The 13,577-nt window shown below is 37.9% G+C and overlaps 1 protein-coding gene across 3 annotated transcripts in view; it reads left to right on the forward strand.

The window, feature by feature from the left end:
- The window catches only part of LOC139473853 (E3 ubiquitin-protein ligase rnf213-alpha-like), a 148,826-nt gene that overhangs the window by 112,459 nt on the left and 22,790 nt on the right, over window positions 1-13,577 (forward strand). For all 3 annotated transcript variants that reach the window (XM_071256623.1, XM_071256622.1, XM_071256624.1), the window contains exons 62-75: window positions 155-318; window positions 430-654; window positions 1,199-1,395; window positions 1,546-1,645; window positions 1,870-1,970; window positions 4,087-4,272; window positions 4,711-4,980; window positions 5,560-5,698; window positions 6,498-6,772; window positions 8,995-9,100; window positions 9,903-10,025; window positions 10,419-10,490; window positions 11,161-11,223; window positions 11,415-11,612. In XM_071256623.1, the coding sequence (XP_071112724.1) occupies window positions 155-318; window positions 430-654; window positions 1,199-1,395; window positions 1,546-1,645; window positions 1,870-1,970; window positions 4,087-4,272; window positions 4,711-4,980; window positions 5,560-5,698; window positions 6,498-6,772; window positions 8,995-9,100; window positions 9,903-10,025; window positions 10,419-10,490; window positions 11,161-11,223; window positions 11,415-11,612 (2,219 nt within the window). The remainder of the gene's footprint in view (window positions 1-154; window positions 319-429; window positions 655-1,198; window positions 1,396-1,545; window positions 1,646-1,869; window positions 1,971-4,086; window positions 4,273-4,710; window positions 4,981-5,559; window positions 5,699-6,497; window positions 6,773-8,994; window positions 9,101-9,902; window positions 10,026-10,418; window positions 10,491-11,160; window positions 11,224-11,414; window positions 11,613-13,577) is intronic.

Here is a 13,577-nt window from a genome sequence, read left to right on the forward strand (position 1 = left end):
CCCTTTTAATCTTTTGGTTTGCATTGTAAATATTGGGAAAAAGCTATTGCTGGTCATTTCCTGTTTGGGGTTATTTTGTTGAAGTATGTTCATTATTTTCATGATTGGAAGTGACAATGTTCTGAAAATATTGTCTATGTTTGCCTCATTTCAGACTCACATGACTCTTTGAGTTATGTGGAGAACATCGTCAACAAGACTCCGTATGGCGAAGTCCTGTCATCCGTTGTAAGAAAAGAAGAAAAAAACGGGGTTGTGAGAGCATACCTTGAAGATTTTGTCCATACACTCTATTTTGGGAAAACAGATGAGTTTGAGGTAGATATATGTTCAGTATTATGTACAACAAGTTAATATTTTTAAGTGGTATAGCTGTAGTTCTGTATTGTATTGTTTCTGTTGAAGAAATCTGGTTCATATATTTCCCAGATTCTCTGTCATGCCTTTGAGAGTGCAGCCAGACAGAGAGGGAGAGACCTGGATTGTCTAGGAATTATACGAGCTGTAGTCTACATCCACGTTATCCACTTCGCTGCCAAAGAGAGGCTGCAGCTCTTCCTGGAGGTTGTCCAGGTCTGGCCGGAAGTTGTGACGGCTGTCATTGACTTGAAGGAGAGAGTAGGAGGGAACCCACTGCTCACAGATGATGAAATGGTGAGCGCTTCAATGATGGGATTGCATATTGGATTCAGAATCCTAATATACAGGATGTTAAAACTCGTACAGTCACATACATGTATTTGATAACTCAAACATATTTAGCTAATAAATATCCCAAATTTGACATTTTGACCTTGTTCATGTCCATAATTACTCCCTATTGCTACCAAATGAATTTGTGAATTAACTTCCATTATCAAAACACAATATGTAAATCTAACAAAATGCCCAGACATGTTGAAAGATTATTTGTTCAGTAACATGTGTTGCCCCCATGGCCAAAATGGGTATCATTATGTGACCTGGTTACATAGTTGTGTCATCATACCCTGACAGTGATATTTATATCATGCTGTCAATCACTGGTTTGTCTTTATCTGACAGACTGGAATGAGAAAAAATCAGATACTCCCAAGATTTATTTTGTATCATTACCATGTTTAGTATATGACAAGGTTTCACATGTAGGTTTTGAATTTCAAAATATTTCTATTCATAAATGTAGACTGTGCAATACTGTGTACCTAATTTACTTCAGACTTTGGATGTTCTGTGTCTGACACTTCTCATGGAGCAGCTGGAGCCAAGTAAGGATGAACTGAACACAGATAAAGGCCGATCAGACTGGATGGATCGTGTCAAGACATATCTGCCTGTGATAGGTAGAATCTTCAACGCAACAGACACAGAGCTTACACATGGCAATGTGTGTCTCAGGGCAATGAATCATGCCAGGTAGTTAAAGTTATGATAATTTTCTTATTCACAAAATTACGCCCTTTTCCCTCAAACCATTAAACAGGTTAAAATCAAAATTTATCCGAATATTTCTTTGTTCCACATCTATTCAGATGAAGTAATTACAATATGTTGAACTGTTTTCAGATGCCGTTGGATGCGAGTTATGACAATGAAACTGTTTCTTGAAAGTTTTACTGGAAATAAGAAGGTTCAACTGGAGACGAGATGCATGCCTCTTTGGAAGGTAATTATTTCTCTCTGTAGTGTTATCAATAAAACTACAATAAATAAAATAGATCTGAAGTAAATAATTTGTAAATAATGAAAAGTATATTTTTCCTTTAAGTCATTTTATCAACCATTTGTATATTTGATCCAATTCAGTTACTTGCAGGTCATTGTGATTGAAATGTATTTGGTATTGATGTGTGTGGATAAACATATTCACAAAATTACCCTTTTCTGCAGATGCTTGGTGAACAGACTGATCTGACCAAACTAGAGTCACTTGAAAAAGTAGAGAAATTCTTGAAAATAGTCAACAAATCAGTTGTGAAGAAAATCAGTGGGTAGGTATTTTGGATCAGTGTGCTTTCAAAGGATCATAAAATACAGCAAAATGTTTTATTTTTTATAGATGCTTAATGCACACTTAACAAGGGTCTAGAGAAATGCAAATTTGAATCATTAAGGTTACTTATAATAAGTGGCATAGTGATATTATATGAAGAGGCAAATAAGGCTCTAATATGATTTTGCATTAAACCTTCATTTTACTTTGTAAAATATGTTGAATTACTGGCAAATTTACACAAAGAAAAAAATTAAGCACACCCCTATTTCTGAACCATGACAAATAGCAAAAATCATGGGATGACTGACCACAGGAGCTGGGCAATACCAATGTCATCGGATAGAACAAACATTTGACAACAAATAAAGAAGATATTGATGAGTTGTGATAGAAATTTACTGACGAAAACATCATGATAACACAGGTACTGTTTTTGACCTTAGACAATACCTAAAAAAAAGTATGGAGCTGCAGGATTAAGTAAACGGGTTACGTTTGATGTTACATGTGAAAGTGTTCCTTAAAGTCTCTGCTTGATATGACACGTGAAACAGATAAGTAGTGGGTATAACTGCCACATGCCTGGATGATGCATACCACCCTACATTTCATGCCTCCAGTCAACAACAACCACTTCTGATGCAATCCTGCTTCCAATTGGCGTAAATCTTGTACAGGAGGATCTAGTATCCTGTATATCCCAAGCATGTTCAAGGGGGTTCAAATCTGGGCTCATTGCTGGCTAGGGTAAAGTCGTTTTTGCATTGGCTCTCATGTAATCCATGACTGCATGCGAACGAAGAGGCCTGGCATTGTCATCCATGTACCTAGGTCAAGTAGCAAGAGGGTGGTTGTCAAAATGAGGAAGGAAGACTGGCCTCAAAACATCCCGGATGTACTGAGCCCCCTGTGAAGTTGCCCCTTATGGTGACCAAATCCAACCTGCAATCATAAGAGATACACACCCAAATCATTACCAAGTCCCCTGCCGTATGCAACAGTTGGCTTAATGTTCCTGGGGTTGTGCCTACAAACTCTCATTCTTCCATCAGTGACGTGGAGCAGAAAGCAACTTTCGTCTAACCAATGGATCCGTCTCAAAGTTCTCAGATTCCAGTTCTGTCCCGCAATACACTATGCTAAACGAGTAGCTTTGTGGTGATCTCTCAACAAGGGACGCTTTATGACTCATCTAGCCCTTAGTCTTACTGCTTTCAGCCAGTTCCCTACGGTTCTGGTGCTGAAACGACAATTGGGCAACCACAGCTGTTTCAGACTTGTTAAAAAGGGTTCACGGCGTATGAGACAAAGAAGGTTCCTGTCTTCGTGATGTGTTGTCACAGGAGGTATTCCGGATCTGGGACGGTCCTCTACATCACCGGTCTGAGCATGTTTCTCGACTAAAAGGCTTACGACAGTGTGATGATACCCCAAATTCCGACCAATGGCATTACAAGACATTCCTGCATTATGCATGCCGATTATTTTCCATCTTGTGGCGTTTGATAATCGCCTTTGTGCCATGGTCACACAATGACATGGAATAACTGTTTAAAACCAAGCTTCAGAAACATTTGGATATACTGCTTTTTGAGATACTTGAGGGTAGCATGCTGCACGGGCATACCATGCTTGACACGTGAGCTCAAACAATAATGAAATATATTAGGGTGTGCTTAACTTTTTTCTTTGTGTGTATTTGAAATCTAAGTAATATCACTGATTTACTTCTGATGGTTGGGGGGGCATGGGTGGCCCAGTCGTCTAAGGCGCCGCGATTCGCTGTGCAGAGTTGCGTCCCTTGTGCATGCCAGAAACCTATGATTGTGGGTTCGAATCCTGGTTCGCCCCAATTATGTTTCTAGGTTTGTCAGCACCATACCCGTGCTCGTGGGTTTCACCGAAGTGGTAAACGTCTAAAACCTGCATCACTTTGGGCTTTCCTCCCACATTTAGCTGACACGCCGCGATATGACTGGAATAATGTTAAAAGCGGCGTTAAACCCAACTCACTCACTCACTCTGATGGTTGACTTGGACTTTGTAACATGATATCAGGTACCTTATTTATTTTACTTGCTGTTAATTATAGGGCTTTTATTCTTTTCCAGGAAAATAGGTACTTGTAGTCACTGTGAATCAGAGTATGAAGCACCACCAGTAGAGCTTCCCTGCAAACACAACATCTGCCTACGTTGCTTCAATGACATCCAAGCCACAAGGGATTTATGTTGTCCTATTTGTAATAGTACAATCTCAAAGAAATTTCAACCTGGCAGTGGCCCATCACAACAAAAGTGAGATGTTATCCCAACAGGACGTTATACAAAATACTAGCTTCTATGAAGTTCAGATTTCTCAATGCTGCAATATGTAATTTTACCTCCCCTAGTAAAAACAATAGGATTAAATTGTTTTTCATGCATGGGCTGTCATTGATGGATTTTAACAAATAAATGGATGAGTTAGGTAGGTCCAATAGCAAGCATAACAGGTGAAAAATATTTTGCTGTTCAATTACCAACATACATTTACCAATATAAAATCTGGTCTCTGGTTGATTTATGTATGATAACTTTACTTGTCCAATTAGAAATGAAGGATTTGGAAATAATTCAGCTTACTTGTAAGGTTCAATGCTCAGACGAAAGGGCAAAACTTGGTGAGGTACTTGTTTCATATTTGACATATATTGACCTACTTATTGCAGCAACTTGATCAATTGTGTTGTACAGGGAAGTGTTCAAAGAATACCAAGAGTATCAGAAGTGCTGCAACAGCTTCCTCATGTCTGTGGTGTCCAAGCTGTGTTTTGGTGGAACAGAGCCTCCAGAGAGTGCTGTCATAGAGAGGATCTTCAGCTACATCACACGCACTGTTGAGCAGGGGGGATCTGGCCAGACAGAGGAAAGGTTGCACACCAAACAAATGTCTGTGTTTGATGACATGATTGATCCCACACCTGTGGTTCGATCCTTTCTTCTTCAACTTCTCATACACAAGAGGTATATCTGTGATCTTTTTTACGTCATAAGTTATAGTGTTAAGCTGGACTTTCAGGTACCATATATAGTAACTTTTATTTTACCTCCTCAAATAACTGCTCACTAATAACAATATTAAAGTATATGCCCACTATGTTTACAAAAAGGTAAATAATTAATCTTGATAGAAATGCTTTTGATCAAATGAATCAGTATTGGAATTACCGTTGTAGTGTAAAATCAACAACAATCTGTGCTTAATAACAGTTAAAATATTGAAATTGTTACATATTAGTTCAACTTCTGAGTCTAATAACCACCCTTATATTCTAGATATTATCCCATGAAAGTTCCTTCTTTTACGTTTGGATTTAGTTTCACATCTAGGCACTGATTGCATAGATTACTGTAAATATTATAAGGAGCAAAGTTGAGAAATTACTATTTTTACTCATGAATAAAAAAAAATAAAATGACAAAATAAAAAACAATCCTTCTGCCTTTGTGTGATCCTTATTGAAAGTGTTTCATCTTCAATGTTTTGATTGATATTACATAGATAGTATACAAAGTTGTTGAATAAAATTTTCTTTTTTTCAGTGAAGATATGGTGCAAACATACCTACAAGATTTTTTTCTCCAGGCTAAGAACCTGTGTGAACAAGGAAGAAGGGAGACATCCCAGGATACTATAGACAAAATTGTCCAGTTCAGTCTTCTTGTCATACACTGCTTTGAGGTATGTTAGCTACAGGATGAAATGATGTATGTGTACAAGTAATTAGTAGTCTTCTGATCATATGTTTATAATAGGTCCTTAAATGTTTTTAGAAATATTTTCTCAAATTTCAAAATATTTAAGTGAATTATTCTCAAAACCAGACTACTCAGAGAAGAAAGAACATGTGTCACTACAATAAGTGAGTGAGTGATTTGAGTTCAATGCCACTTTGAACAGTATTTCTGTTACATCATGGCATTCAGCTATGACGTTTATCACTTTGGTGAAACCCATTAGCATGGTTATGGTGCTGACACGTCTGGAAACATTTGGTGCGAACCAGCATTTGAACCCACGATCATAGGTTTCTGCTGTGTCCAAGGGATGCAACTCTGCGCAGCGAATTACTTAGATGACTGGGCCTCTCCACTACAATTCTATTCAGATTTTATCATGACATTTAGTTTATTATTCAGCTGCTCTTTTTCTCAATGTTTGAAAGAAAATCAAATTTTGAAGAGTATGACAGTGATTAAGCTTAGACTTTTGTGTTGATGGTTTATTGATGACACCATGATCTGTACTCAACCTTTAGATTCAAAATAATAACTGTGAAAAATCTATAAGTCTATGCAAGCTAAAAACTTTGGATGATATGTCGCACTTTATTTGAATTATTTTAGGACGTTTGAATAAGGTGCTGAAGGTCGTCTTCGAGTCATGTCTAATGTCTGGAAGATTTACAGTATTAAGTAAAATACTTTTGTATCTGAATGCCTAGTTTGGGATTAAGGTGTATAATGTATAATTATTCCAGGACTTGTACCATGAGAAAGGGTCTCAGATAATGATATCATCAGAGGAGATGCGTACCGCTTGTTTCCAGCTGTCAGAAGGCAGAAGATACATTCTCTCATCAGGTTTGGATATGGCCAAGATGTTTATCATTGCCCAATGTAGATATGGTCTGTCAGTGACAGCCAAATATCTGCATGCAGTGTTTGTGAACAAGAGACCTTCTGTAGAGAATTTCAACAAACTGTTAGAAATGACTTCACAACTGCTGAGTGTCCAAGATACAGAATGGCCAAAGTAAGTATGTAATTAGCACCATGTTAATATTAGATTAAGTTAATGTTGTTTAAATGGAAATCGTCTCTGTTTCAATATTAAAAAAAGGATTATCTTTGTTCAGAACCTACGGTAATTCCTTAGACTAGCTACCTCTATTTCATCATAGCCATTATTCCTGCTATTATTTGGCTAACATCAGACTAATGAAATCCCTAGATTTTCAACAGACGTCCACTTCATTGTCACCCATCCCCACCAGTTGTTAGGTAAACTGTACCTCAGTCAAAAGGCAATTCACACGTTGGGAATCGTCATTTCTTTCCTTTGTGTGCAAGTTACAACACCTGACATCTTTCAGGCTATTAAATTGTCAACTAATACGACACATGAATCTCCCCCCTCCATCAACGATGACTTCATCAGGTCGCTCTCAACTAGAAGGAGTGTCCCTATGACTGAGTTCAAGGACTTGATGATGGACTTATTCTAACTGGTTATTCTAAACTGGTTTGCTGCAGGGAAACCAAGAATCACACACAGGTCTCCAAGTTTGCTTTGCTCACGCAACCTTGGAGAGTATCCTATGGATGCAAGAAGATCTTACCAAGATAGGGCACCGATTCTGACTTACAGGGAGGGGCAACACTGCTATCAACAAATTATATCGATTTGGCTTTGTCTCTGGACCTCGATTTATCATCTACCAGATTTCAACTTGAGACCAACCCCAGGACTTGTGTGTAGATGTCTAGAAGCCTATACCAACAACTAGCAGCTCATCATGTCTGACCATAGGTTACGAGAGGTTGTTTATGTGGGATACAAGTTGTACTTTCACCAGCATCCAGCACTTGTATCCAGACCCTAGCATAGTGGTTTCCATCTGGCAGGGACCAATTTGGCCGCTACTAGAGAAAGAAGCAATTCGTGCCAAAGCCAACTCAAAAACCAGCCGAGGTTTATATTCCCCTGTATTCCTTGTTCTGAAAAAGAACACGTCTCAGATCCATATAATCATCTTGCTGAATGTCAAAGACGTTCTAGTACGGCTGCCCAAGTTCCAGATGGAAACAATCAGAAAAATCAGGACTACTATCCTGACAAGGGACTGGTCAGTCAGCTAAGATTGACACAAAATGTCACAATTGTCAACGGTATCTCTGTTTCGCTGTCAAAGGAAAGATATAAGTTTCTTGTGCTCCCATTTGGCGTATCGAAAGACCCATGATTTTAACATTCCCTTGATATTTCTTCCACAAGACCAACACCTCTACATGGATGCATCGGGAGAGGGTTGGGGGCTTACATGGATGGAGATGCAGTCTAAGGGACATTGACAGATGTAGGCATGTCACATTCTAGGAAACTGAATGTGTTGGCCGTTTGTTGATGCAGGAGGAACAAGATCGTGTCAGTAGAGTGGTCTCTACATCCTTTAAGTCGTCAAGTGGGTAACGAAGATTTGGGACACTCCCCATATCGTTTGTTTGTAAAGTGTCTCAACCACAAGCTCCCCATATATATCAGTCCTGTAGATGAGTTGGGTGGGGATGCCCGCTTACTTATTTTGCCTTTTTTTGTATTAACTTATACTGAAATGAATATGTCTTGCTGAAATTTGATTTACAGATTAGTCTAGAGGAGAACTGGTGCCTTTTGATGATTTGGCATATTGAAAAATACTGAACATTATTCTTTTTGTTTTTCATTAAACTAAAGGTATGTTATGGCAACTCCATTTCTGAATTGCACCAGACCAGGGGGATACGTCATCTCCTGATGACTGTTGTTTTAGTATAATGTTAGCCAAATTGCAGGAATTATGGCTCTGATGTAACAGAGGTACTATTCTTAGTAGTATACTCAATGATAACTATTGTTTGATTTCTGAATGTAATTCTGACCCCTGATCTGTTGAGGGTCTAGATATTGAATAGACAGTATTTTATTAGCTAAGTAATGCTGTGCTTCAATATATTGTGCTTGTACATGGTGTTCGAATATAGAAAAGTGGTTCTCATATGTTCATTGTATTTTATGAAGACCATGTGCACAACTCTTGTTAATTTGACACTGCAGGAAATTCATTGCTTAAATAAGAACATGTATCCACTGTATCCACTGTCCTAAGTGGAAACCCTTTTCCTAAATAGGCCAATCTTAACACAACAATAGGAAAAAAGGGAGTCAAAAGGAAAGATTTTGTTGTTGCTGATCACATTCTTTATGGTGTGTTTCAGGAAGTTCTTGGTGAAGCAGATATGTCGGGAGTTTGGGACTGACAGCTACCATGCTATCTGTGATACTGGCAAGGTGCCATGGCTGGCTCTGGATGTTACAGAGCAGGTGACTACTTAACTAAGATGATATTGCAAAGTTAAGGCTTGTTTTGATGGCAACAATAATATTTTCACCAAATAATATACATAGGGGTTGTTTGTGTTAGATATGGATTTAGGTTGGATTGCCTCCTTAATCTGTCAACACATTGGTCACAGGTTTGCTTATTGATGTTCTCATGATAAATTTATTGAATATAGATGGATTTAGACACAAGTCATATGTAAACAGATATGTTTGATAACCAGCTAATCAGTAATTGAGGTTAAGATCAGATAATAGTACCGTAACAAGGGTTCCCAGACAATAACATCCTAAAACAATTGACTTCTTTGACACAAATTCAATTAGTATACCTGTTATATTTACTTATCCTGTCACATAAAGACATATTTTAAGATTGAATAATAGAACTGTGACTTTACAGCCTTGCACTCAACCAAATGACTTATGTGTTAACTGGAAAGTGTTGCTTGTGTAAGGATTGGGAGAGTATCAGTGAGAGGTCAGAAAATGCTTTTGAGTGCAGTAAGTCTGCAATTTGTAAAATGATAATCAAATTCAAATAAGCTATTTTGGCAGGGTATGTCATATGGTGAATATGGCATGTGCATCAGTATATCTGAAATTGCTCATAGTTGAGTAGTTTACAGTTTTGAATACATTTTATGTTCTTTGTACAAGTAATCATATACTAAATTTACTCTAAATGTTTAAATACTTGACAGAAAAGTGATTTATTCGTCCACCCCTTGACATTAATTAAGGGTTCAGTTTCATGTTTGAATGGAATACTTTATGATTTTAGGTAAAGGAATGCCCAGATCGATTTGTGGTGTGTCTTGAAAACACCACGTACCAAAAAGTAAGAGAAGCTTTGGCCAAGACTCTCCTTGGTGAAGACATCAAGCACCTGAAACAACTAGTAAAGGTAATTGTTTAACATCTGATACTGTATTTCTTCTTCTTAACCTTTGATTTTTTTTAGACTCAAAGTGGTGACAATGTTTTGGAGATTCTTGAGCATTGAATAGCCTGAAATGAATTCAGAACAGCCAAAAAATGTTCTAGCTGTTTATTGTTATTGACAGTCCTGCAGGGATTTTCAGTTCATTCCCCTGAAAGATGCATAATTGCAACTTAAATTATGGTCTATTGTGTACCGGTACTTAAAATCAAATTTCTTTGTACTCATGCACTGACTTTTGCATTTTTTTATGTAACATTTGGATACGTCTCTCTACCTCCCAAGAAAGATAAGTATGCATGATTATTCAGATAGATGTTTATCTTTAGAAATGTTAATATATGACTGACATTACAGGACAATGAGATGCTGTTCCTCCTGGCCATACACAGGGAAGTGACCATGAGGAACATCAACCCTCAGACACAGGTAAGATGTAACACATGCTATTATGTTTTTCTCTTAACTGTATCACTGCCAACTGACAGAAAATATTTCCATTTCCAAGAATGGTTTTGTGGACATAAGTAACATTTGTTGTCTGTAATTGAAAACGCAATTTGGCATAAGTAACTGAAACTTTTAAGTATTATTTCTTTTTTCTGTAAAATATGTTTTTTACTTAATTTAATCATACAGCTTATTTGATATTTCATTACATTTGCTTTGTAAGCTTGCTCTCAACCATTGTTGAGGCCGTCGGGTAGCCTAGTGGTTAAAGCGTTTGCTCGTCTTGCCGAAGACCCAGGTTTGATTCCTGACATGGGTACAAATGTGTGAAGTCCTTTTCTGGTGTCCCTGTGGTGATATTGCTGGAATATTGCTAAGAGCAGCGTAAAATCAAACTCACTCACTCAACCATTATTAGACCAGCGTGACAACATTCACAAAGGAAAGCCTACTTATTATAGTGTCTTACTGTTTACTAATCCAGTCATACTTCATGGAAGGTGGAAATGCTGGTCCTCAACATATATTACCAGACCTTGACTATTCTTTATGCTGCTTTAAAAACATTGTTGATAGTGAGAGACTCACAAATAATGGTGATACTAGCCGTTTGCTGTCTTATCAATGATAATCAAAATAAATCATGCAGGCACAATCTGTGGAAGAGGTTGCAAAGTTCATTGAAACAACAAAAGAAAAGGTTACTCAAAAGGTAAGCCTGTGTTTCTATATTTGATGTTTATTGTTTCCTCTTGCAATGATGGCTTGAAATCACTTGTGGTACATCCATTCATATTTTGTTGTATTTGCTTAAAGTTGATCCACTATTAATGTCCAAGAAATTCTTTTTTTTTAAATTGGCAATAAAGAATAATGATATTATTACTCTGTTTATCTCAAAAGGAGACAGCTCTGAGGTTACTGAGAAATCAGCTTGGTCGTCCAGGATCTTGCTTGACTGTTCGTCAAGGTCAGAGCATGAGAGACCAGAGTGTGATGTGTCTTCTAGTCCATGCATATATTACCCTAACTCACTTCAACAAGGCAACAAACTTCATGAAACCCCTCACAGACCTCATTCTGACACCACAGACAATGATGGTAAGAGCAGAGTTCTGTTACTTAGTTAAGTGTGCCTAAACTTAGTCAATCAGGAGTATCAAAGTAACACTGATATTTATTCCTTATATTGATTCCCCAACTTATGGGTTATAAAGAAAGACAAGTTCTATGGATGAACAACTTCTTTATTACAATTAGTGCGACGTTTCGGTGTAGATCCTAACACCTTTATAAAGCAAGTGATGGATAGTGCTTACTTACTTACTTACTTTGGAGATTTAACGTGCGCTTTCCGACTGATGCGTATTTCGCACACGGGCCCGGCCAGGCCATTTAATGTGTTTCCGAAAGGGGCGAAGGTGGTCTGTGCAACCCAAGAGGGGGGTTTTAGGGGTTGCTTATATAGAATTTGGGAATTTTGAGATTTGGAATAGATGCCGATGGGATTGGGGAGGAGAACTAAGGGAGCTGGGTATGGTGGATGTTTGTTTGTTTATGTGATTTTGATTTGGTAGGTTATTGTGTTTTTAGATGCGTTTTATTAGTTCCGTTTTTATTAAGAATACGCCTAAGGCCTTGAAGTTTTCTAGTTTATTTTGTGGGTTTAGTATTTCTTCTAGAGTTAGAGCCTTGTTTAGATTAAGGGTGGTTTGTAATGCGGTTCGATGTGTGAGGTAGTGTGTGCAGTGGATGAGTGCGTGTTCTGGGGTTTCTGGTTGTTTGCAGTGTGGGCAGTTACCTGTAGTGTGTTTTTTAAATTTTTTTAGGTGGTTATTTAGGTTGGTGTGTCCTGTTTGGAGTTTAGTGATTACTCTGTCGATTTTTTTGGATGGATGGAGAATTTTTGGTTTGGTTAGTGGTTTGCTGAGCACTTTTTTGATTTGGCTATTTGAGTTTAGATATAGGTTATGCCATTTTTTTGTGATTTTTTGTTTGTTTACACTTTTAATTTCTGATTTTGAGATGGGTAAGTTTAAGCTTATTTCTGGGATTTTGAGGGATAGTTTAGCTGCTTTATCGGCGTTTTCATTACCGTATATTCCTACGTGGGCGGGTATCCACAAGAAGGTTATTTGTTTGCCTGCCTTAGTTAGGTCGTTGGAGCTTTTAAGTATTTGATTTATTAATTTAGGTCGGTTTTTGGTATTTTTGTTTTGGAGGGCTTGCAGTCCACTTAGGGAGTCGGTAAGTATTAGGATTTTTTTGTGTTTTTTGGATTCTTGATTATGGAGGGCTGAGGCCATGCCCATTAGTTCTGCCGTGAATATTGATTGGTTGTTTGGGAGTCGGAAGGATTGTGTGGTTTTAGTTGGTTGTGTGGTATGGACTCCGAAACCTGTGTGTTTGGAGGTCGGATTTGAGGATCCGTCCGTGTAAATGTGACACCAATTTGGCCAATTTTCGTGTATGTATGCTAGTGTGGTAGTTTTAGCTATGTTTGGGTCGGTTTGTTTATTTATTTGGCTAGCTAGTGTTGTGTCTATTTTGGGTATTTTAAGTTTAGGGGTGAAGATATTTGATTGTTTGCAGTTTTGTTTAAGATTTTTAATTTGGTGTTCATTTAGGTAGTTTGTTATTCTTTGGGATATTGGGGTAAGTAAGGGGTGTTTACGAGCTAGAGCTTGGTTTTTGGGGCTGATGTTTTGGTTTATTAAGTTTTGGATGAGAGGGTTTGATTGGGACGCGGCCCAGAAATTTAAGCTTAGCTGTTCCCTGCGTAGACTTAGTGGCATTTCTCCTGTTAAGGCCTGAAGTGAGGTGTAGGAGGTGCCATGTTGGGTGCGTGTAATTAGTTTGAGAGCCTGATATTGTATTGAGTCAAGTTTTTTAGATAGAGAGTTGTTTAGGGTGTTGTATATGGCGCAGCCGTAGTCTAGTTTTGATCTAATTAGTGATATGTAGAGAGAGAGGAGGGTATCTTTGGATGCTCCCCAGTTAGAGCCAGTTAGGCATCTTAGGGTGTTTAGGTCTTTACTGCATTTAGTTGTTAGGTTTTGAATGTGA

This window comes from Haliotis cracherodii, unplaced genomic scaffold, assembly GCF_022045235.1.
Source record: "Haliotis cracherodii isolate W230 unplaced genomic scaffold, xgHalCrac1.p SCAF_3, whole genome shotgun sequence".
Taxonomy (NCBI): domain Eukaryota; kingdom Metazoa; phylum Mollusca; class Gastropoda; order Lepetellida; family Haliotidae; genus Haliotis; species Haliotis cracherodii.